Source organism: Syngnathoides biaculeatus, chromosome 8, assembly GCF_019802595.1.
Source record: "Syngnathoides biaculeatus isolate LvHL_M chromosome 8, ASM1980259v1, whole genome shotgun sequence".
NCBI classification, from domain to species: Eukaryota; Metazoa; Chordata; class Actinopteri; order Syngnathiformes; family Syngnathidae; genus Syngnathoides; species Syngnathoides biaculeatus.
The window spans coordinates 8,857,478-8,879,103 of NC_084647.1; the positions used below are offsets into that span (position 1 = coordinate 8,857,478).

General features: G+C 45.3%; 1 protein-coding gene across 2 annotated transcripts; it reads left to right on the forward strand.

The window, feature by feature from the left end:
* Positions 1-3: 3 nt before the first annotated feature.
* kiaa0753 (KIAA0753 ortholog) lies at positions 4-21,410 on the forward strand. Of its 2 annotated transcripts, XM_061827194.1 has the most exons (19): positions 4-131; positions 822-870; positions 2,534-2,836; positions 3,122-3,319; positions 3,390-3,593; positions 4,601-4,942; positions 5,031-5,093; positions 6,611-6,832; positions 6,916-7,069; positions 7,420-7,544; positions 7,619-7,734; positions 9,211-9,369; positions 10,037-10,126; positions 10,210-10,297; positions 11,343-11,468; positions 11,558-11,633; positions 12,176-12,302; positions 17,543-17,767; positions 21,113-21,410. In XM_061827194.1, the coding sequence occupies exons 1-19, from the start codon at positions 4-6 to the stop codon at positions 21,276-21,278; spliced, it is 2,961 nt and encodes a 986-aa protein (XP_061683178.1). In that variant the 3' UTR covers positions 21,279-21,410. The 2 variants fall into 2 exon arrangements, 1 of the variants encoding a protein (XP_061683178.1); XR_009796054.1 differs by lacking the exons at positions 11,558-11,633; positions 21,113-21,410 and having other exon boundaries at positions 17,543-17,684.
* Positions 21,411-21,626: the final 216 nt, after the last annotated feature.

Consider the following 21,626-nt stretch of genomic DNA (forward strand, 5'->3'; position numbering starts at 1 on the left):
CGAATGAGTCTCGTGCTGTCCGCAAAAGCGGGAAAAAGCAAGTTGGGGAAACACGTGACACGACAACTTCCGGGGTCGAAGTCCGAGCGCCGTTCCGCGAGGGGAAATGACGTCGCCGTTGTTATCAAAACGTAAACTCTTCGTTTTACGTGTAAATACGAACGTAATGAATGCGTTTTTCAGGGTCTTCAACGATGTTACGTGGAGTATTGTAAAGTCTATTGAAGCTAATTAAGATCATTCGCTGTTTTTTTTTTCCCACTGCCTGTATTTTCTTCACTGTGTACCGAAAAATAGAATATGAAGTAGCGTGGGGAAAAAGTTATGCGTTAAATTAGGTCTGTATATGTAACGTAATGTACGCAATAACGCTGCTACTACTACTACTACTACTACTAAATACGCGCTTATTCAATTCAGTGCTCGTCTTTAGAAAAAGGCAATTGTGGTCGCATTTGGTCTCTTTCACTTCCCGTACTTCCTACTTCCTGTCGGGAGGGATTTGTTGTCGTGGTGGCGTCAGTTTAAATTTACACTTTAGTTTGGGCAACTTCAAATGATTGTAGCATTTTTAAATGGCGATTTGCTACTGTAATACACTATTTTGTTAGATATGTGAATTTTGTAACTTCATCAGTTTGTTTCGGACGCCTTTGAACTTAACAATGTTAGCTAGCTCGACGCAAGTTGGAGACAACGACAACAAGGTCGTGTCAGCGTTCGTTGTTGTGCGTTATTAGTTTTGAAATAATAAGCGGCGCCATGATATCCATTGGACAACAAACTCATAGTAAGGAATGGGTTGTTTTGGCTTCAAACAGAAACACGCACGACAGTGGCTATTTAACCAGTGGGACTTCTCAAACCAAGGTAAAGGATGACTTCATATTCTGTTCTGTTGAGTGTCTTTATCAGCTCCCTTTCACCACATTAGACAAATGTCACATAAATAAATACACTGTAATAATGATGAGCTCCATTCAATTGATCCACTAATGTACTTTCACGGTGTGTAAGTGTCATGGCTAATTTCTGTTTTATGAATGAGAACAGGAGGATACCCTGATTAATAATGTATCTTACTTGTTCTAACATAGCAAGTTGTCCAAGTCTCAAAGGAGCAAAGCAGCCCATCGCCACCACATTTGACTCTTGCCGTGTTGTTTTTCTTGTTGCGGCTCTCAAAATGCTCAACCTATATCTTGTCAGTCTACGTAATTCGTCCTGAATGTGTATTTTTTATTTTTTTTTTTCAAAATTGAGATTCTTTTTTGGTTAGCTGTCATTTTCACTTCAATACTTTGCCATGGTTGCCATTTCTGCCCAGTCTCATCCTTATTTTGTCATGATCACCGACCGTAACTGAGGGAAAGGAAGCCCGGAGTTGGTTACAAGTTGTCCTGAGCCCTTTTGTGGACTCCTGAATGAGTCATTGTTTGGTTTTTTTTTTTTTTTTTTTTTTTTTTTTTAATCTTTAAGCGACAGTCTTGAGAAGCTTCACCACTGTTCCGTGTTTTCTCAATGTGAGCATAATGGCTCTCCCTACGGCTCGCTTTACAAATGGCTTTGGTAACCCTTTCCAGAATAATAAATGTCAACCCGTTTTTACCGTACCGCTTATCTATAAAAACTACAACAAAATGACAAGATCCATAGACATTTCAGAACAGTCACAAAATAAAGTAATTTACATTTGTTAGTCTGCGATCGGCCGGCGACTACTTCAGGATATACGCAGCCTCTTTCCCAGATGGCGAGCATGCGGGAGCCCATCCTAACCATCTTGGAAAGAGGCTGGATTACCCTGAAGTAGTCGCCGGCCGATCGCAGACTGATAAATGTAAATAACTTTATTTCGCGACTTTTCTGGAATGTCTACGGATATTGTCATTTTGTTAGTTTTTTTTTTTTTTTTTTTTTTAGATCATTTGTCTGAGTTGATTTTGTCAGCCCAGATTCTGTTTCAGTGCCTTGATCAGTGAAAATTGACCCCAAATTTTGTTTAGCTGCAATTAAGTCATGAAATTTGGGTAGTAATTACTTGTTCCACACATAGCCTGGCAACTTTTGATTTTTTTTTTTTTTCTTAATAATTGAAATGACGATTTCCTAAACTGCATTTTAAGTTCACTTTGGTGATGTTTGCCATAGATTTCCATTTTTAAAATGACATTAAACACTATAAAGTAGGGAAACTATGGAAAAATGCAATTTGAGAAGGGGTCCAATACAGTTTCACAAGACATCTACTAACTTCCCGTTTATGGTTATGTGAAACTATATGAAATTTAACACAAAATTCCCAACCCTTTACAGGCCATATGTCTGGCCTGTATTGTCCAATATCCCAAACATCAAGAATTATAGACATATTTTTCTTGCTGTGGCGTATTTGGCTCATTTTGGTGCACCAGCCCTCATCACCTTTTCACAAATAGGCAGATAACTAATGCTTTACTTTTTGAATTTTGAGTTTGGTGGCTTGGCAGACATTAAGATGTGACTTTTTCACGCATTGTCTCCTTTACCACAGCTCTTGTTCAACGAAGCTGTGCCCGCAAGCGTCAGGAATCGAGCCACGGCTGTCGGTCCTCCAGCCGCGATCGTCATCGAGAAGCTGCGCCCCCTGCCGCCCGCCGATCGACAGAAGGAGGCGGAGGGCGGCGTGAAAAGCTCGCTCGGCTTCAGCAGTCTCTCTGAGGAGAGGCTGCAAGCTGCCGTTGACCTAGTCAAGAGAGATCTGAGGCGCAGCCGTTTCCAGGCCATGTGCAGGTCGTCTGCGGACCCCCCAGAAGAAGCTTCTGTCTTGGACATTTGTAATATGACACTGCCCCAGGTAATCCGTCCGTCCGTCCGTCCATCCATCCATCCATCCGTCCATCCATCCATTTTCCACTGCTTATCCGAGGTCAGGTCGCGAGGGCAGATGTTGGTGACGGAGATAATTCAACTGGTAAATGGATGTACCCGCTGCCCTGTAGATGGAGTGATCATTCTTTTGAGCGTGGTGGTCTTCAGTTGCGCACATATTCTGCCAGTTATATTGGCTGGAACAAGTTGACTCTAAATCATGTGACCTCGTCTAATCAGTGACTCTGAAATGAGATCTTTCTCATTGTAGATGACGGGTAAATTAAGTCTAAAGGAGAGACTGGCGAGACCTGGATCCCAACAGCCAGCTCCCGTGAAGCGTCTTGCGGTTTCCAAGCAAATTGGTCGCCCGCCCGCCTCATCAAGAGTGGCTGCAGGTGTGGACCAGCAGCACTTCTTAAGACAGGAAGTCTACAAGCTTCAGAAAGAGCTGGAAAAACTAAAAAAGGTACCAGCATATTATTTGAGTTAATATTGCTGATATCCATCATATCCATCCAACGTCTCTCCTTCCACAGGGCCTGAATCCGGAGGCCGGACAACCTCAGGACATGCCCAAAAAGCCGCCCAGACCGTTCAGGTCGCGCAATCTTCAGCCCTCGTCGCCGAAACGTGCAATCCTCAAGACCACGGATAACCCCGATCAGCAGGAAGTCCTCAGACAGGAGATTTTCAAGCTACAAAATGACGGACTACAACACTCCGACGGCGCATTTGTACAGGTACTCGCTACATTTTTATCTTATTTAATCCATATCATTAAAAAAAAAAAAAAAAAATCACAGGCACATTCTTGTAAATAGTACCTGTCATTTCGTGAATGCAGTTGTGCCTCTCACCAATGATCAACAATAGGGATGCACTGGTGCCACTTATACTGTGTGTGTGTGGTGTGTGTGTGTGTGTGTCTGTATATATATATATATATATATATATATATGAGTACTTACATTTGAGTACTCCCTGATGGCAAGTACAAATGCTACTTGCAATCATCAAATGTTATTCTAATCCATTATTGTTTCCAAACACAACACAAAACCAACTTTTCTTCAACATCTATGACTATGTTTTTTTTTTTTTTTCAAACAACACTGAAAAGAGGACCAAACCTGTCTTGACTGTCACTTCAGCATCGAACTGGCCTGTAGTACAAGGCATTTTAGTGATGTGCTGTGTCAGTCTGAACACTTGGGGGCACTATTTTAAAGGACTTAACTGCATTAGGCCATTTTTCAAACCCCCCCCCCCAGTGCTTGCATTGTGTCACGTGACCTATGCATTGCCCCTGCAGCCCCTCGACGTAGCTTGTGCGTAGCCCGCCGCGTACGCCTCACAAAAAAGTTGCTGCGCAGCAGGAGTTGCGGATCTCGTCACTCGTCATTGGCCTACTTTAGTCAGACGCTGTGATGACGTCCTCAGCGTTCCTCCCGCCTCCACATACCTACCGTGCTGCCGCCTTCTTGGATGATTTTGCAGCATAATTCAACGCATCATCTGGTCGTCTGGGTGCATTTGTTCAGGCTGACACGCTTCCGCGGTCGCCATCGTCTTTTTTTCTTTGTTCTTTGTCATGGAAAGGAAAAAAAAGGAAGAACGTCTACGGGAAATGACAAAATGCGCTGAGGAATCCCCCCCACCCTGCGTCCGAGGCAACGCCAGCACTAGTGAGACCTCGGACTTGGAGACTGTCTCATTACAAACGACTGCGTGGTTTCTTTGTTCACAGGGTGGAACGTCCAACTCAAGTGATGCCAAGAAAAGCACCGATAACATTTCGAAAAAGCCTCTCATTGCTTCCAAGTCGTTGTGGACGAAAGATCCCATCCCGAAGTCGGAGGGGACCGCGGACCGGCGGACTCTCTTAGGCCAGGAGATGTGCAAGCTTGACGCCGAGCTGCAAAGCTACACCCGGCAAGTGGAGAAACTCTCCGACAGAGTCATATCGCGTGCTAATAACGAGAACTACGAGGACGAGCAGCTCGAACCCGACGAGCGGAAGAAGCTGGAGATGCGCTGGCAAAAGCTGTCTGAGCGCTCGGCGCGGACCATCTACTGTCTCCAGCAGCAGGTGCTTGGCTTTCGCCGTTCATCAATTCCAAAAGCGGTTTTTTCAGTCCCCTGAAGGACTTTAGTTTGTTTTTGTATTTTTTCTTTAGGTCAAAGAAGTACAACAATATATAGAGAAGCTGCACAACCAGGACGTGTGGGAGGAAAAAAAGGTACGTCGACGAGGACTCAAAACACAACTATGAGCATCTGACATGAAAATAGTCCATCCGTCCGTCTAATTTCTGAGCTGCTCATCCTCACAAGGGTCATGGGAGTGCCGTAGCGTATCCCGGCTGTCATCGAGCAGGAGGTGGGGTACACCCTGAACTGGTTGCCGGCCAATCGCAGGGCACCGACGGGGCAATTTAGAGTCTCCAATGAATGCATGTTTATGGAATAGTCATCGTGTACTATTCATACTATTTACAAACAAAAAACATTTTGAATTTCAACATTTCAACTGTAATTAGGCAGCACGATGAACGACAGATTAGCACATCTGCCTCAAAGTTCTAGGGACCAGGGTTCAAATCCCAGGCCTACCCGTGTGGAGTTTGCGTCTTCGTGCCTGCCACGTCCCAAAAACTTGCATGCTTGGTTAATTGAAGACTCGCAGGTGTGAGCGTTTGTTCTTATGTGCTCTGCGATTGGCGCTCGACCAGTTCAAGGTGTACCCCGCCTCTTGTCTGGGATACGCTCCTGCACGTCCTCGTCCTCGATGCTTCGGCATTCGTAACATGGGTGCCTCGTTGAAAGCCGCGCAGCAAGCATTTTGAAATATTTTACAAAAATGAGATCTGTACTACATTCACTTGTAAAATATGAGTCTATCCTCAAATATAATAACTATTCTTCCTCATCTGATAAGGCAACTGCAAGTTTACCAAACACCCCCATCGTAACGGTTAAAAAAAAAAAAAAAAACACAACTGTATACAGCGGTGCTTTGGTTCTCGATCACAATCCGGTCCAGGAGATCTGGTTGAAAACCAAAACGTTCGAAAACCAGAGCACGTTTTCCCATTACAATGAATGGAAAATGAAATAATGCGTTCCAAGCCTAAAAAAAAAGTTTTTTTTAAAAGCAATTTTCTTTAGCTTTTCCTGATAATAAACTGCATAGTAGGAATAGATGAACAGTTTAAATAATTTATATGATTAAATCATTTCAGAAATATATTTATGTTTTGCTTAAAATGTATGCTTTAGCCTAGTAGAGTACGCTAGGCTGGGAGTGCATTGCCTTATCTGTAGCAACTCAGTCCCCAGCCTTGTAAACCTTTATTGAAAGTGCAGAATAACTTTAAAGAAGCAATACTTAGGGGTACAAGAAACAGACAAATTGTTTTTTAGTTGCACAGAAAGTACGTAATGTAAAAAAAAATGAACGTGTGAGTCAACTGGTTGCGCGCGGTCTCGCAAGTTACGCCTTTTCCATATTTTTCGGGGGTGCGTTCGAAAGCACGATAACAAATCGTCGTGGGTCAGCTGGTCGGGGTGTTCGAATATCGATTTTCGTTTGAAAACCAAAGCAAAAAAAATCTCTGTATTTTCGTTTGAAAACCGATTTGTACGAAAACCAAGACGTTCGAAAACCGAGGTACCACCGTTTAGGGTAGGGTGTGCTTAAATGACAAAAAAAAAGTGTTCCTATCTCCCGATTGGCTTCCCCTTCTTGATTCTGCAGTCCACGGCCATCCGTCGTCTCGCAGGTGCCCATCGTGGCACGCTGAAGGCCTTGCAGGTGGTCACCCGCCAGCTGGCCCACCAGTATCACAACAAGCTCCCGTCGTGTTGTGGAGATCTGAGCCGGCTCATTTGCCAGCTCACGCTGTGCTCGGCCAGGGTGCAGGTGGAGCCCGGCTCGCCTTTGCCCGAGACGGCCGGCGCCATCCTGAGCAAGTTGGAGGTGAGGGCGAGGGCGAGGGCGAGCACGCGCGTATGAAATGACGCTGTCACGTCACAAGTCGGCGGACCTGATGTCTGTCGCAGATTTTGGACCACTCCATCACCAAACACAAGACCCTGCAAGCCATGCAAGACCGAGCTTATCCTCAACAGAGGAAGCCGTCCACCGGGGCGCCCGAGCCGAGCGGCGCCGCTCGCAGGCTCCCGAAAGGCGCCAATCTGCCCAAAAGTAGCCATGGTGAGAACTCTGAGAAAGAATGTGTGCGCGTGACAAAATGATTCAGGGAATTAAATAGACTATAAAATCATTCATGGAACACTCCAACAACTGTATTGGTCATCTCTTAAATGTACAACATCACAATTATATTACATATTAAGCATTCATGACCTAAGTTCAAGTTCTTTCATTGATTTTTATTAATTTAATAGCCTTTTTAATTCTGAAATAGAGTTTGTATTTAACGACGTCTCATATTTAATGGTGTCATGGGATTTATTTCAACTTTTTTTTTGAGTTAATTTAGGTCCCCAAATTTATGGCGGCGCCTCACCGATTTCGCAACCTTTTCTTTCAATTGTTGGCAGCTCGGAGGATTGCGAGGCAGAAGGAGCAAGGACCGGGCAGACCGGCTCACCTGCAGGGGGCGCCGCAGCAGCACAAGAGAAAGCCCCCCGGCAAAAAAAAAAAGCACCAGCCTGCCAATGTGAAGGTATTTGTCGGAATTGTAAACGCTATAATTATCCGGCGCTGACACGCTGCGTATGAAATGGTTTTGGCCCGCAGGATCCACATTTTAAGGAGCCCACAGTGTCCTCTCGCCTCCGAGTCAATCAGCTTCCTCACAGGGAGTCGACGGTGCCGTGGATACCGGCGTCGTCACACTCGCTTTCTCCGCCGCGGTGAGCCTCTTAGTGTCTTTTTTTCTTTTCTGTGACGATTATCGAGTCTTTATCGTGTTCAGGTTAAACTTTCACTCTCAGGGATTTCTGACCCGATCTTTGTTTTGTCTCACTTCACCTTATGCGCAGTATTTTCATTTTGTTTTGGTATCTATGGAGAAGAGTAACCTATTACAAAAAAATGAATTTTAGCTCAGGTGAGTGTTCAAAATGGACCCAGTCGGTACGCGAAGAACAGGAATAATCGCAATGAAATAGTGTAGTTTACTTTCGATTACCATCATTTCCGGCCGACAGAGCGCACCGGATGGTAAGCCTCACCCAGTACATCTGTAAAGGAAATACCATTTGGTACATTCATAAGCCGCGCCTGTGTAAAAGCCGCAACCGCCCACATTGAAACACGAGATATTTACAAATAAAGACGGTACGCAGAGAGCGTTTTCAAAGTTTTAATACCTTAGCTTAGCACAACACGGTAGTGTGAACAGAGCTGGTTAAAAAAACATACCTAAATCACTTAGAGGTGGCAGTAACGCATCAGAAACGCGCTAGCGCGGAGCTAATGCTAGCGCAGCACTAACGCTAGCATGCCGCTAACAGGGCCGGTTTAAAAAAAAAAAAAAAAAAAACATACCGGTAAAAGTCACTTCCTTGGCACATGTATTCCACCGGTCCCACTCTTTTCTGCTCGAGTGCCCCCTTGCAGTCATTAGTAAAAATGCACAAATTAGCCGCATCGCCGCATAACCCGCAGGGTTGAAAGTGCGCCTTATAGGCTGGAAATTACGGTAAGTTTAGGTGAATTAGTACTTGAATATGTACTTTTTAAAAATTTCTTTTCATTAATTATGGCTCTAGCATGTGACGCAAAGGTCCCAGTCGATCTCCAACAAAGGCCTTAAGAAGCCATGCCTGTAAAAGAAAAACACAGGCACAGCCAAATCTGCTGTTTTAGTTTGAGGCGGTCATCATGTCAGCCGTTTTCAAAGGTCCTTTCGAAATGAACTCCTAGCAGAGATTTTGGACGAATGCTACAAAATTTGAAACGCGTATACGCTAATTGACAGACGAGCAATGCTAAAATGCCAAGAACTGGCGTGTTTGTCATTGCTTGTGTGCAGAGCGATGAGGCCATGAAGTGTAACAACTTTGCTAAAAACATGAAAACATAACTTGTTGTAAAACATTCAGCCTCTGAAGCCATTTTGTCTGAGCAACTCGAAATCTGGTCGGCATATCTGTCCCGAGTAGATCGAGGTAAAATGATCAGCAATCCATAGCTCCTAAGAAGACTGGACTCTCGCCATTTTGGTTTTGTAGTGGCAATTTTCGGGTGATTTTTTTTTTTTTTTTTTATATCCATTCCCGCATGAGCTGACGTGTCTCGTTTTGACAGCGTTGCCGTTTGCCTCAATTCCTTCAAGAAGATGGTATTTAAAAAAAAAAAAAAAAAAACGGTCGCGGTCTCCACAGCTCTTGTCACAAGACGACATCAGAGCCCAGGTGCCTCTCGTCTCCCGCCAAGCCGTCCTCCTCCTCGAGCCCTCCGAAAGGCTCTGTTGGATTCGGATCCATCGACGACACCCACGTGAAATCTGAAAAGCAGCGACAAGCTCAGAGCGAGGCATTAAGGTACCGTCACTCTCGGTCGTCTCTTTTACGCTTAACGGAGTCTGAATGTCTGTATTGAATATTTATGCAGGTTTGAGTTGGGTTTTTCAAGCAAAAGAGAACTCGTCTGGAATAAACGCACCTCATTCGTACACTGTTTGCAATCATTTCCGACTGCTGTCTTACCTCGAAGCCGCAGGCATCGTTCGTTTTCTACCGGCCACTGGAAATTAATCTCAGCGTTCACTCAATTGTAAATGAAGGTCACTTGTTTTTGTGGGGGATTCATTCTCAGACCAGTTTTCCGCCCCACGTTTATTTCATCAAAATCTCATTACCACAATCGGGACTGTGCAGTGTTTTGAATGATGTCAACAGCAGTCAAATATAAAGAGAAGCAAACCAAGTTTGTGTTTATCAAAGTCAAATATAGTCCAACTGACGACTCACGCTACACACGCTACACGCTTCGACGTGTGTGTTGATATTTCAGAGCTGTGATCAAATTGTTTGCATTTCAAGGACCAACCAGATTCCTTCCAATGTTTGTTTCGCGGTTCTACGGTCACACTTTTCCTTGCTCGGGCGTTGATACCGTGAATCAGAAGCAAGCAAAATGGGGATTGTCAAGATTACTGCAGTAAAAAAAAGAAAATGTGAACGCAAGACTTTGTTGTACCTACCGTAGAGGGGCCTGGTTGGACAAGATGACCGCGCAGCGACTAGAAGACCTGAACCGGCTGACCCGAGAGGAGGCTGAACGCATCCAACGACTGAGGTACGTTGCGTCCTTGGTGCGAGAAAGCGCTCGTCGGTCAGCGGATACAAATGAAACGACTAATCAAGTGTTTTGGCGGACAGGGCCGAGGTCGTCTCGCCGACTGAATGGGCCGAGAGAGCTGAGCGGCGGGCGAGAGAGAAAATCCGTCCGCTTCTCCGTGAGGCCAAGGTTGGGACGCGTCTCTCGTGTCTCCTTAAGCGTATCCGAGCATTTGCGCGTTTGAAAAGGAAAAGCAAAAGCAAAAGTAAAAGTAAATCTACTTTCACAGATCACTTGTATCAACTGCATTGTTAAAGAAGAGTTTCGGAAACGGCAGCGCTTGTTTCTTTCATTTCATATTCGATAGGGGGAGAGAGAGAGAGAGAGAGAGAGAGAGAGAGAGAGAGAGAGAGGCACTCTGGATGGAGAACTCTTTTGTTCAACATTCTATCAAAAATAGTTTTTTTTTTTTTTAATGGTATCCTCTTTTATTCGTATCACGCACAAAGCGAGCATATCTCTCTCTATCGATCGATCGATGGATCGTCTGCTTTTATGCGGAAAGAAATTGGCTGTGAAGTGTAAGAATTTTTGCTGTTGTTCTCCTGGAGCCCCCCCAAAAAAATCACTAGACAAAATATTTGAATAGCGCACAAATGCGTCGCCATTCCTCAACGTAATCAAATGCAGTGAGCAAAAAGTATGCGTCGGGTTCACGCCAGATGCGCAGTTGTAATAAGAAACAATTAACTTTCCAACAACTAAACTTTTTCCTGGGTGGGGGATGTCAAAGAAGTACCGAATTTGTGAGCCGCAGCTGAACCTCAAAGGCAGTCGACTGTAAAACACACACAAAAAAAAAAAAGACGGTCGACAAAATTTGACAGTTTTGGAATTTGATCTAACGTCATGGCCTTTTTCTCTCTCCAGCTCCGTCCTCGGAGGCCTCATTAGCTCGTATCTCCGGCTTGCTTTGACTCATTCTGCTTCGTAATTTTTTTTTTTTTTCTAACTAACAGCGTTTTTAAGTTCCATTTATCTTCATTTGCGTGTTGACTTCAGAATCTCGGCGAGTCCTGGAGCAGGAGCAGCTTGTCGCTGAGGAATAAGCTGTCGGCGCAGGCCGCGGCCAGGGTGCACTGCAAAGATTATTTTTAGGCCGGCAATTAAAACGAGCCCGAGACGCACTTCAATTCACTTCCCCGAATGTGCCCTAGTGATTCATTTTCCTCAGGCGGCTGAGGGAGCCGAACAGGCGGGCGAGGACGCCCTTGAGGAAAACCTCTCGGAGGAGGCGGCGCGGCGAGCCCTGCGAGGCCCCGCCCTCGAGGGAATGCTGGAGCGCATGGAGGAGATACAGGTGAAAGTCGCCGCGGAAACGCTGCACCGCCGCGAGCGTTACCGACTCACGCTACACGCTTCGACGTTACCGAAATGTTTTCCGAGCAGAGGGATCAGGAGGAAGTGAGGAGGCGGGTCGCGTCCGTCGCATACTCGGACGCCCTTCAGTGGAGTCAGCCGGCAGGTAGCCGTCATCTCATCACACAAAAAACATATTCATGCGAGCTGAGGAGGCAATTCGGGTTAGTTCAACCTGGGCCATTTGGGCCGCGCTTTGGACCACGTTACACTTGAAGTCAGGTTGTGCTCAAGGTCGGCACACGGGAAGTGGGCCGTGGCCTGACACGGTTTGGCAGTGTAGCCGTGACATCCAATTCCTCGCCAGTTATTCATGACAACTGCCGCTATGCGCAATAAAAATGCACAAAAGAAAATCCACGTCAGTCCCGCCCGCACGAGCCCTTGTGACCAGTTATTAATGAGGAAAAAGTGGACGGCAAGCTCAGTCACCTGGAAAGGTGCAACGCATGCGTCCTGCGACGACGCCGACGCCGCTCACTGCCACTTGTCACAATCGTCCGTCCACATTGGTTGGCCCGGTTTGAGTACAGCCTTCCATTTCGCGTGCATGTCCCCTAGGTGGCGCTCCTGTCCCGGTGGTAATTCATTCATTCCTCACGCTGGCCTCCTCCATCAGCAGCTCTGCTCTCTCAATGTGCTTCCCAGGCCCTCAGGTCCAGGTCCAGGTTCTGGGCTCGAGGCCGGGCTCTCCCAAGCCCATTAGACTGACCAGACCGGTGCTGAGGCAGGCTCCGGCTGCTGATATTTTTCTGGAGGAACCTGTTGAGGCTGGGTGAGTTTTATTTCATTTTTTTCTCCTTTCCTATATTCTGCTGCCAGTTGTATTTTGTTTCCATTCATTTCGACCATGCAGCAATTTTAGAATGCACGAAAATGTGTGTGCTGAATACAGATGGTACAAATCCCACAATACAGTACAGTCACGAAGGTTTTACCTCGGGGGACAGATATGTCCTTGAAGAAGCCACTTCCTAATTTCCACAAATGGGCTTTTAGACTGGATGAAATGTTTTGTCTTTTGGCCCCCCCCCCACCCCCCAGGCCTTTTTTTTTTTTTTTTCCACTATGAGCAGGCCTCAATTCTTCTTCTGTGGGGAAAAGAAAATATTGCTTTGCGAATACCTTTCCCGTCTCCTGAAAAGAAAACTCCTTAACTGCCTTGGGCTTTGCCCGCTGCTACCTGAGTGCTGGAATTAATGAAAGCCCCGAGAGAGTCGGAGGTGGCGAGGAAGACGGCGGACGAGCCAGTAGAATGGCAACAAATGGCCGAATGCAGAATGTTCAAGATTTAAAAAACAAAAAAATGGTGTCTGAGATCCTTCAAAGTCGAGAGCGTTCTTGTACTCACAGAGACGAACGATCTCCAGAAGTTGGATGTAAAAAATTCCGGAATCTCCGGCCTACAAGCCGCAACTTTTTTCACACGCCTTCAACCCTGCGGTTTATGCGTTGATGCGACGCCAGCCCTAGTGCGGCGCTAGCGTTAGCGCACCTGGTTATAAGCCTCGGTACACAGATTTTAATGCTAGCTCTTTCTGTGTTTATAACCAGGTGCGCTGCGTAGGCCGGGAATTACGGTACTTTGGCTCTGATCTTTGTCATCGCCATCACTTGAATCATTTATAAAAAGCAAAGTTCCCCCTAAAAAGAGCCACCATAAAATTGAAATAATAACAGAGCCTTGATTTGGATGTGTGAGAAGTATGACTCACGGGGAACCTTTACGGTGGTTAAATATTATATAGTCCTGGCAGCAAAGGAATACTGTACTGCTTTTACTACGGTTCAACTACAGTGACGGGGAAAAGTATGCGAACCCTAGCTCTGCTGTCAAATGTAGTTTAAGATTCGGATAATTCTCAAAGAATAAACTCAATCTGACGAAACTAATGCCACCCCGTTACATTTTCCTATTTTTACTGAGCATAACGTAATTGTTGAGTAGAGGAATTGGTCCACAATTGATCAGAAAATGTGTTAGCATTGCAAATAAAACCAAAAGGTCAAAAACTAATGACCAAAAAAAAAAAATGTAATTTTATGGACATTGAATGCATAAATCCCGACATAATAATATATTTGTCTTGTCAGCAGGAATAAGTATTTCCCTTCTCTGAACAGTCACTCCTACGTGCTCCCACATTAGCATTGTCATTAGCATGAAGACCAAGCCATTCCGAGGTCTGGCGAGTAAAGAAGGGCGGACACTTGTTTTGTCCGGAGAACCGGATCCGGCCTTCTCTCGAGTCACCTCAAGTGCATGAAGTGACTCGGCTCTTAGCGAGTGAAGTGCGTGCCGGGCTCACTCCGAGGCAAACGAGTTGAACACCGAGTGAGATGGACGGACACAGTGTTCAGTTGTTGACTTTTGGAGGCTGCAACTTGCTTGAAAGGGGGCAGACGTATTTTGCCAGGCCAACCTTTTCCAGGATTTGGGATTTACAGTTAGACGGTCAGTAAGTGTTTACATTTCAAATGGGTTATTTGTATTTCTAAAGCTCATCTACATCACTAGTGAAGATTTCCCCTTCCCTTTCCATCCTCTCGCTACGGGTGTCACCTCAACAAACACACGTATGTGCTCACAAGTGAGTCTTTTACGGAGAGGCAACCAATCAGAGGAAAGGGGGCAGTCTTAGCCAAATGTGGACAAAATGGAGACAAAACTGGGTCAAACAGAAGTATGGACACCCGAAATGAGACTTTTATACCATGTTCATGTCAGAGTTACTTTATGGGAGTCTAAATAGCCTAAAATGGGACGATTTAAGATTAGCGCATGTATTTTAGTGGTCAAATATGAATTGGATCAGACATTCGGCAAACAGCGGACGCCACCATCTTTGTTGTTTGGCCCCCGTGGATTCACTTTTTTGTGTTTTTTTTTTCAGGGGGGGTGGTCAATTTTGTCCATTTTCTGTAACCGCTTATCCTCACTAGGGTTGTGGGTCTGGTGGAGCCTGTCCCAGCTCTCTTGGTGTGAGAGGCAAGGTACACCAAGCAGCGTTTCATTTTTGGGAGGGTAACCAAGCCCGAAAATGCTTTTGTGGGACAGTGCCATGAAAAAGTATCGGCCCCCTTCTCACGTCATCAGATTTTTACATTGTTTCCCCACTTTGAGACCAGACCCTCACGCCATCACCTTGAGGTCACAAACAGATTCTCCTTCATGTTGGGTTTTATAAATATGTCCAATCAAAGAAGAATACGCTGTTTTTGTGAGATCCAGTGACCTGAGCAACCGACCAACTGAGCAACCTGACCAAAGCCCTTTTCCACCGAACTACCAAGCAATCAACCGACAAATGTTGGTACAAACCAAGCAAACGAGCAACACATGGTACCAACAAACCAAAGTTTGTACCAACTACACGACCAACATTTTTTGACAAAGCACCATAACATCCAACTGAGCCCCAGTAGTACCACCCAACTGATCAAGTTTGAATCAAACAACCACAACTGTTGTAGGAAAAAAAGCGTAACCGACCGGCGACTAACTAACCAACTACCGAGAATGATCAGATAACAACATCTTTGAGCTTTAGACGTGGGTGCGGCAGGTTGAGTGTCCAGGGTCATTTTTGCACAGCGTGTTCTGACTCACTGTTTATGATCACAAGGTGGCACATTGTTTGGTGCGTCTCAGCCATGTTACTTTGTGTCCTGCATTCCATTTGTCTGAGTTCTACAATCTGTCCTTTTTATCTTTGGCGTTACGCCACAAAGACGACTCCTCGTGACCGCCGATACAATAGTGGGAGATTTTATGTGCAAGGTGAGATTTGTCTGTCCATGCCGAAGAGTCCAGACAGACTTCCTGGCTGACCCACGGGTTCTTCCTTTGAAATCGATGGATCGATGAAAGACCCGCTCGCGGTAACGTTGTACACAGTTACAGCGTATTCTGGCGTCCTTGTTTCTAATCCCTTTTGTAGTTCCTGTTTGAGGCGCTTCAGTTGCAGACGATGCGTTTTCTGCTTCATCGTCACTTTCTGGACATCATTGAAAGCGTTGGTCAATGTCAAGACAACCGACCAGCGCCAAGCTGCAACAATCGCACGTTGTTTTTTGTAACGTCCACATTGATGTTATTTATTTATTTTTATTTTTTTTCTTGTACTTTTCAAAGCTCAACAGACATCGTTGAGCTATCTTGTCCGTCTCAAAGCGATCTTTGTCTTCATGCTGGCTGAGTCTGTTTGTTCTTTTTTGAGTCAACTTTGAGACTTCTTTCCGGTCGAACTACCGCACACCCTCTCTATAATCGATGTCTGTTATTGAAAGTATCATCCGAAACTTGTTGACATAGTTTTTATATTAGTGGGGGAAAAAAATCAGTTGATGTCGTCGTAGTTCACTCCTAGCTCGAGGAAAAAAATAGAGGCATATACTAGGACAGTGGTTGTGAACTTTGGTCATTTTCCTTTTGTTGCAACCCACTCAACAAAAATAAAGAGTTTTTATTATTATTACTGTATTTAGAAATACTCTCTGTCAACACTTTTTCAGTATGTTTTCAAACAATGGTGCAAATTAGCTCGACATGCTGCCAAAAGCATATTGCTAGCCATGACGTGCTAGCCAGAGGCTAGGCTGAACTCCATTGTAAAATATTTATGTATGGAGGAAACCATTGAGGAGCATTTCCTGTTCCTTACGTAATATGCTGTACATGGTACACCTCTGTGCTATCCTCAAAAAATGCAGAATATGAATTAATTGATGGAGTCCCTGCAGTCTTGACGACATCTCCACCAGTGAGAAAGGCCCTGGAGTAGGTATTACTACTAAGGCGCTTAATACTATATTATTAGCTCGCATACTGTGAATCTATATCATACATCCGGTGCAGTACTCCCCCCCCCACTTCCTGAAGTGGAAAGACGACCCGTTCAAAAAGTCCCCTGCAGTTTTGTGGGTGAAAAATTGATGTGATTTGACAATTGAAGAACGTTCCCGTATGTTTTGGGCCACGAGTACAAGCGGTACTCAAGAAAGGCGTGTGTGTGTGTGTGTGTGGGGGGGGGGGGGGGGCGACTGCCGCAACACTAAATATAGCTCAGAGAGCGCAAGAAGCAGGCGGATTCGTTCAAGTAGGGAGGATTAGAAAGCGCTCAGCTGTGCCCAGCTGAGCCCTCAGCAAAGCGTCGCTTTCCAAAATCGTCACGGTGTCCTGAGACAAGGCCCCCGCTAGAGTAAATTCATGTCAGCCCCCCCCGCTCATACAATCATCACCTGAGCATTTACATTATCATGAATCTTGCAATATTTCTGGCATTCATGAAGTTGTTTTCCCTCTTAAAATTGGTGGACTGGAATCTACATATTAAAAAACCAAAAAAATATATATATATATCAGTAATATTTTACCAATTTATTATAACTAATAAAAGATATTTGCAAAATTAATTTTAAACATTTTATTTTATTGTCATTGGTTAATTAATTGTAATATAAATGATAGAGGCTGAAGTATTGTTAAACATTGTTTTTGCCTTGATTTAGCTCCCTCATGTTGATCAAATAATTTTTATTCATGTTCATTTAGCGTAATTTCCAGCCTATCAGCCGCGACTTTGCGGTTTATGCGATGATGCGGCTAATTTGTGTTTTTTCAATTTGTGTCTCAGTGATTTTTACCGGTATGTTTTTTTTTTTTTTTAAACCGGCCCTGTTAGCGCGGAGCTAGCGTTAGCTCGTGCGCAAGGGTTAAACTCTTTCTGTGTACCGTCTTTCTTTGTAAATATCTCGCGTTTCAATGTGGGCACTTGCGGCTTTTACACGGCTCCGGCAAATCTATCTATGTATGTATGCATGTACCAAATGGTATTTCCTTAACAAATGTACTGGGTGAGGCTTGGAATTACGCTACTACAAAGAGTATTCAAGTATATTAGTCAAAAGATTGCTGACATTTGTATTCATTTCACTTCAATTAATTACTAACATAAGATATTGAAAGATAGATTAAAGCGACGTTCCGCTGTGGTGTCGTTTCTCCCTCCGAAGAGTCCTCACCGAGAGCAGCCTGACCGAGGAGGCGTCCGGCGAAGTCGTCCCTCCGATGTTTCCCGGTCGCGAGGGGAGCGGCGCAGCGAGGACGGTCGTCATCAGCGTGCCGGGCAGCATGCTGAGAAGTATTCGCCACTACCGGGAAGACTACGAGGCGTACTTGCGCCGCGCGGCTCACCAAGGCGGCAGCGGCGACGTCAACTCCTGGGCCATCGCGGACAGGTACCGAGACTCTCGCGTGCCTCTCGGCCTGGCGTTTATGCTTGCAAAAGCCGATTTAGTCATACAGTCATACGTTCCGGACACACCCGCCCGCGACAGGTCATAATTCACAAAATAGCCCAAAGCCATTCTCATTTTGACGATTTCACCACTTGCGTTTTGACTTAATTGAACCCCTTTTTCCATTTCATCGGAACTTATTTCAGCAACAAAAATGCGCAAGCTTAAAACATTTAGAAAAGTGAATTGATGTAGTCTTTGTAGCGGCCCCGTAGCTCAGTGGTTCGAGCCCAGGGGTTGTGGGTTCGTATCCCACCGGGGCCTCCACTCCCTGAGAAGGCTTGCGTCAGGGAGGGCATCCGGCGTAAAAATTGTGCCAAACGTATATATGCGTCCATCTGAGATGACACGCTGTGGCGACGCCGAAAGAAACTTACTAATTGATGTCGTCTTTGTGTGTTCTGTGGGGGTGGGGGCACGTGATGCTATATTTTTTATCACTTGTAAAGGCTCTTCTTTAGGCCACTGTCTGTTTGCTGCAATTGTGACATTTGCTGCCTTTTGATGGCGCGTCCGTACTGAACTCTCGTAGCGTACATGACCGATTTATAGCCACATATGACAGAGGAGAAGAGAGGAAAAAAAAAAAAAAATCATATACGTCACATCGGGCAAAAGATCTGAATTGTCTTGCATTGTGAACATAGGTATAGACGTTAAATAAATCTTTTTGATGGAAACATCAAACAATTTCATATTTTTTTCAAAAATCGCCTCATCTATTTTTACCCATTATATCTTGACCGGCACAGGGGAACAGCTGGTAAGGTCCCGGGTTCGATCCCGGCCCCGCCTGTGTGGAGTTTGCACGTTCTCCCCCTACCTGCAAGTGTGGCTTTTCTCTGGGTGGGCACTCACTCCGCTTTCCTCCCACAACCCAAAAACGCGCAACGTTCATTAGACATTCGATGCGATTGTGAGTGCGGCTGTTGTTTGTCTCCATGTGCCCTGCGATTGGCTAGCGACCAGTTCCGGGTGTACCCCGCCCACCTCCTGCCCGTTAACAGCCGGGATAGGCCGCGGCACTCCTTCGTGCCGATAAGCGGCAAAGAAAATGGATGGGTGAATATCTTGAATATTGTTAGAGGACAAATGTGTTCAAGGACAAATGCGTTGAAAGGCCTCTTCGTGACTTTGGTCATTTTATTTGAATAATCTTTGATCTCCGCTCTTCTTCTTCTTCTTCTTCTTCGCCAATTTCGCTGGGCTTGGGCCTGATCGGTCTGCCGCATGGCGTCTGCTGGCGTCACTCGAGAATCTTGGGTTGGAAAAGCGTTTTGCGCGGTTATTGCGTCCATACTTGCTACTTTCAGACGGGTCGACGTTGAACGCGGACGGCTGGCGAGATGCCGGCGACGTTTCCTACCATTTTAATCCTCCGTCCATCCTTTATGTAAGCCACTTATCCCCACGAGGGTCGCGGGAGTGCTGGAGCCTATCCCAGCTGTCTAATCAAGGACGCCTTAGAAAATGATCAATTTTTTAGCATTGGATGTCAGACACGATTTCATGGTGGTGATGTTGGTAACTCAAGCGAGGGGCCGTTTATTGAGTTTCTTTAAATGAGTGAATTTTGGAGATGTGAGGGTTGTGCTCCACATCGGCGATCTCATGTAAATGCTACATGAGAGTTATCTCGACAGGAAATGTTACGTTAGGGCGATACTCGCGTCCAATGAATCGAGTCAGCCCTGGCCAATGTTTCAAATTTGGTATTCTTCCTTTGTTGTGGTTTCTTCTGTGTTGCCACTGCCTGCTGTTATTGAATCTTGTTGTCGTACGAACGTGTAATTTGGATGTATTGTGGAGCGCAGGTGTCAAACTCGAGGCCCGGGGGGCCAGATATGGGGATTTTTGTTCAAATCTGTACCAACATTTCAAATCGTCATGTCATAGATGATAACGTTGAGATATTGCAAGCATTTTTGTGTCGCCAAAAACAAAAAACCATTCCCCTTGATTTCTGATTCCAAAACTAGTTTGTAAATGTTGTAATTGTGATGAGGCGATTAAAGATTTTGATGGTTTCACAGTCATCACGTCCCTCTGAGGGAAAGCAAAGCGGAAGTACAATGTGGCCCCCGCGCCCAAAATGAGTTTGCTGTCGAGAGTGGGAAAATTGGGGCATTGGCATGAAGTCAGAGTTAGACTCTTGCTCCTGTGCTGTAAATCCATCTTAAGACTCATATTTGCATATTTTCTCTGAGACTTTCCTCGGCCACGCAGAGTGAAAACGCTGCGTGCGGTCCTTCTAATTAGACTCGCGCTAAACTGCACTGACAAGTGTATTTGTTGATGACGTGGCGTTCTCATCATACCCGGGGAGGACGACGCGGTTTTTTTTTTTTTGTTGGGTTGTTTTTTTTTTTGTTTTTTTTTTATGGTTCTCCCCCGTGCTCTCTCTTATTCTGTCATGTTCTCTCGCTCTCCTATTTACATATTCGACTGAAACATTTTCAGTTGCTGCAGTGCAGAAGAAAACTCCCACCCCGACTCCCTCTTTTTTTTTTTTTTTTTTTTGAATACACAAATGTCCTTTGAGATTCATTTTGTTTTATGAATGTGTGTTTGCGTTGGAGTGCAAACAGAACAGCGAGGCCTTATTATGAGTCCCGCGCTAATGTTTGCAGAGACGCATCATTGCCGATTGTCAAGTTCAATATGCGCAAGCACTTCAACAGTGTCAACACATCCCATCGTGCTTATTTCTTCGACGCTATGAATATTCACGAACGCCCACCTACAGGCAAACAAGGGTGTTACGTAAACTCTGTGAAGGCGTGCGAATTTACACACGTGAACTTGTAGGCATATTTATTGATTTGTCGTTAATAATTATACATTAGTACCTCTACTTATGAGCGTCTCTAGTCATGAAAAATTCCGGTTACACTAGTCTCTAGTTACCAAGGGAAATTCAGGATATGAAATGAAAAAAAGACTGGTAGCCCCCAAATTCCACCGAACGTAAACATCTCGTATGTCGGTTTGTGTGGCGCGCCACCGTTGCTCTCCCATTGGCTGTCGCTGTAGCATCTTCCTGGCATCCCATTGGAGGGGCCAAAATTCTGTTCAATTTCGAATTGAAGATGCTGAAAATTTCCAATTTTTTTCATGAACAACACGACGCCACCACCCAACAAAATTGCCTTTAAAAGTAATATTTGAATTGACTGGATATGTTATGAGACTGAAATATGCATTTGAGCGCAAACGAATCTGGCTCCACTGAACCGGCGGGACGATGCGGCCGTTTGCCGTCGTCTTTGTTTCCCCTCCCCGCAGCCTGGCGGAAGAGCTACTGCGGGACGCGGCGGCAGACGTCGCGGCCGAGTTCCAAGACGTGACGGAGGAGTGCGCCGAGGCCGTCTTCACCGCCGAGTTCCTGCAGCTGATCCGCTCGCCTGGTGTGGCCTCCTCTTCCTCTTCCTCATCCTCGTTCAACCAATAGGTGGCACGTGGCGCAAGACGATTGTTTTTTTAATTTATCGTGTACAGATGGAACTGAGTTAATTGCGAGTGTATGTGTCCGTTATTTTTTTTATTTTTTTTTTTAAATAAAGCTCCAGCAGGGAAGATTGCTGCACTGCGTTGGACGTGAGAGCCATTTCTCTTCCTGCTCCATCAGTTATGTGAGATTGTCTTCCACCGGGAAAATTAGTTTAGATAAGCTCGGGGAGACCATTACTACATTATGGTGGAGGGATTATGAAATTACAGGATCGCTCGCATGGATTAGGCACACTTCCCATTTCCGCCCGGGATTCACGTGCGTGCGTGATTGCGTCGTGACGTCGCA

Excerpts from the sequence above, each read along its gene's own strand:
- kiaa0753 (XM_061827194.1), top strand. The coding sequence starts at position 4 with ATGAGTCTCGTGCTGTCCGCAAAAGCGGGAAAAAGCAAGTTGGGGAAA. Across the intron at positions 2,837-3,121 it reads GTAATATGACACTGCCCCAG|ATGACGGGTAAATTAAGTCT; the intron begins GTAATCCGTCCG and ends TTCTCATTGTAG. Across the intron at positions 5,094-6,610 it reads ACGTGTGGGAGGAAAAAAAG|TCCACGGCCATCCGTCGTCT; the intron begins GTACGTCGACGA and ends TTGATTCTGCAG.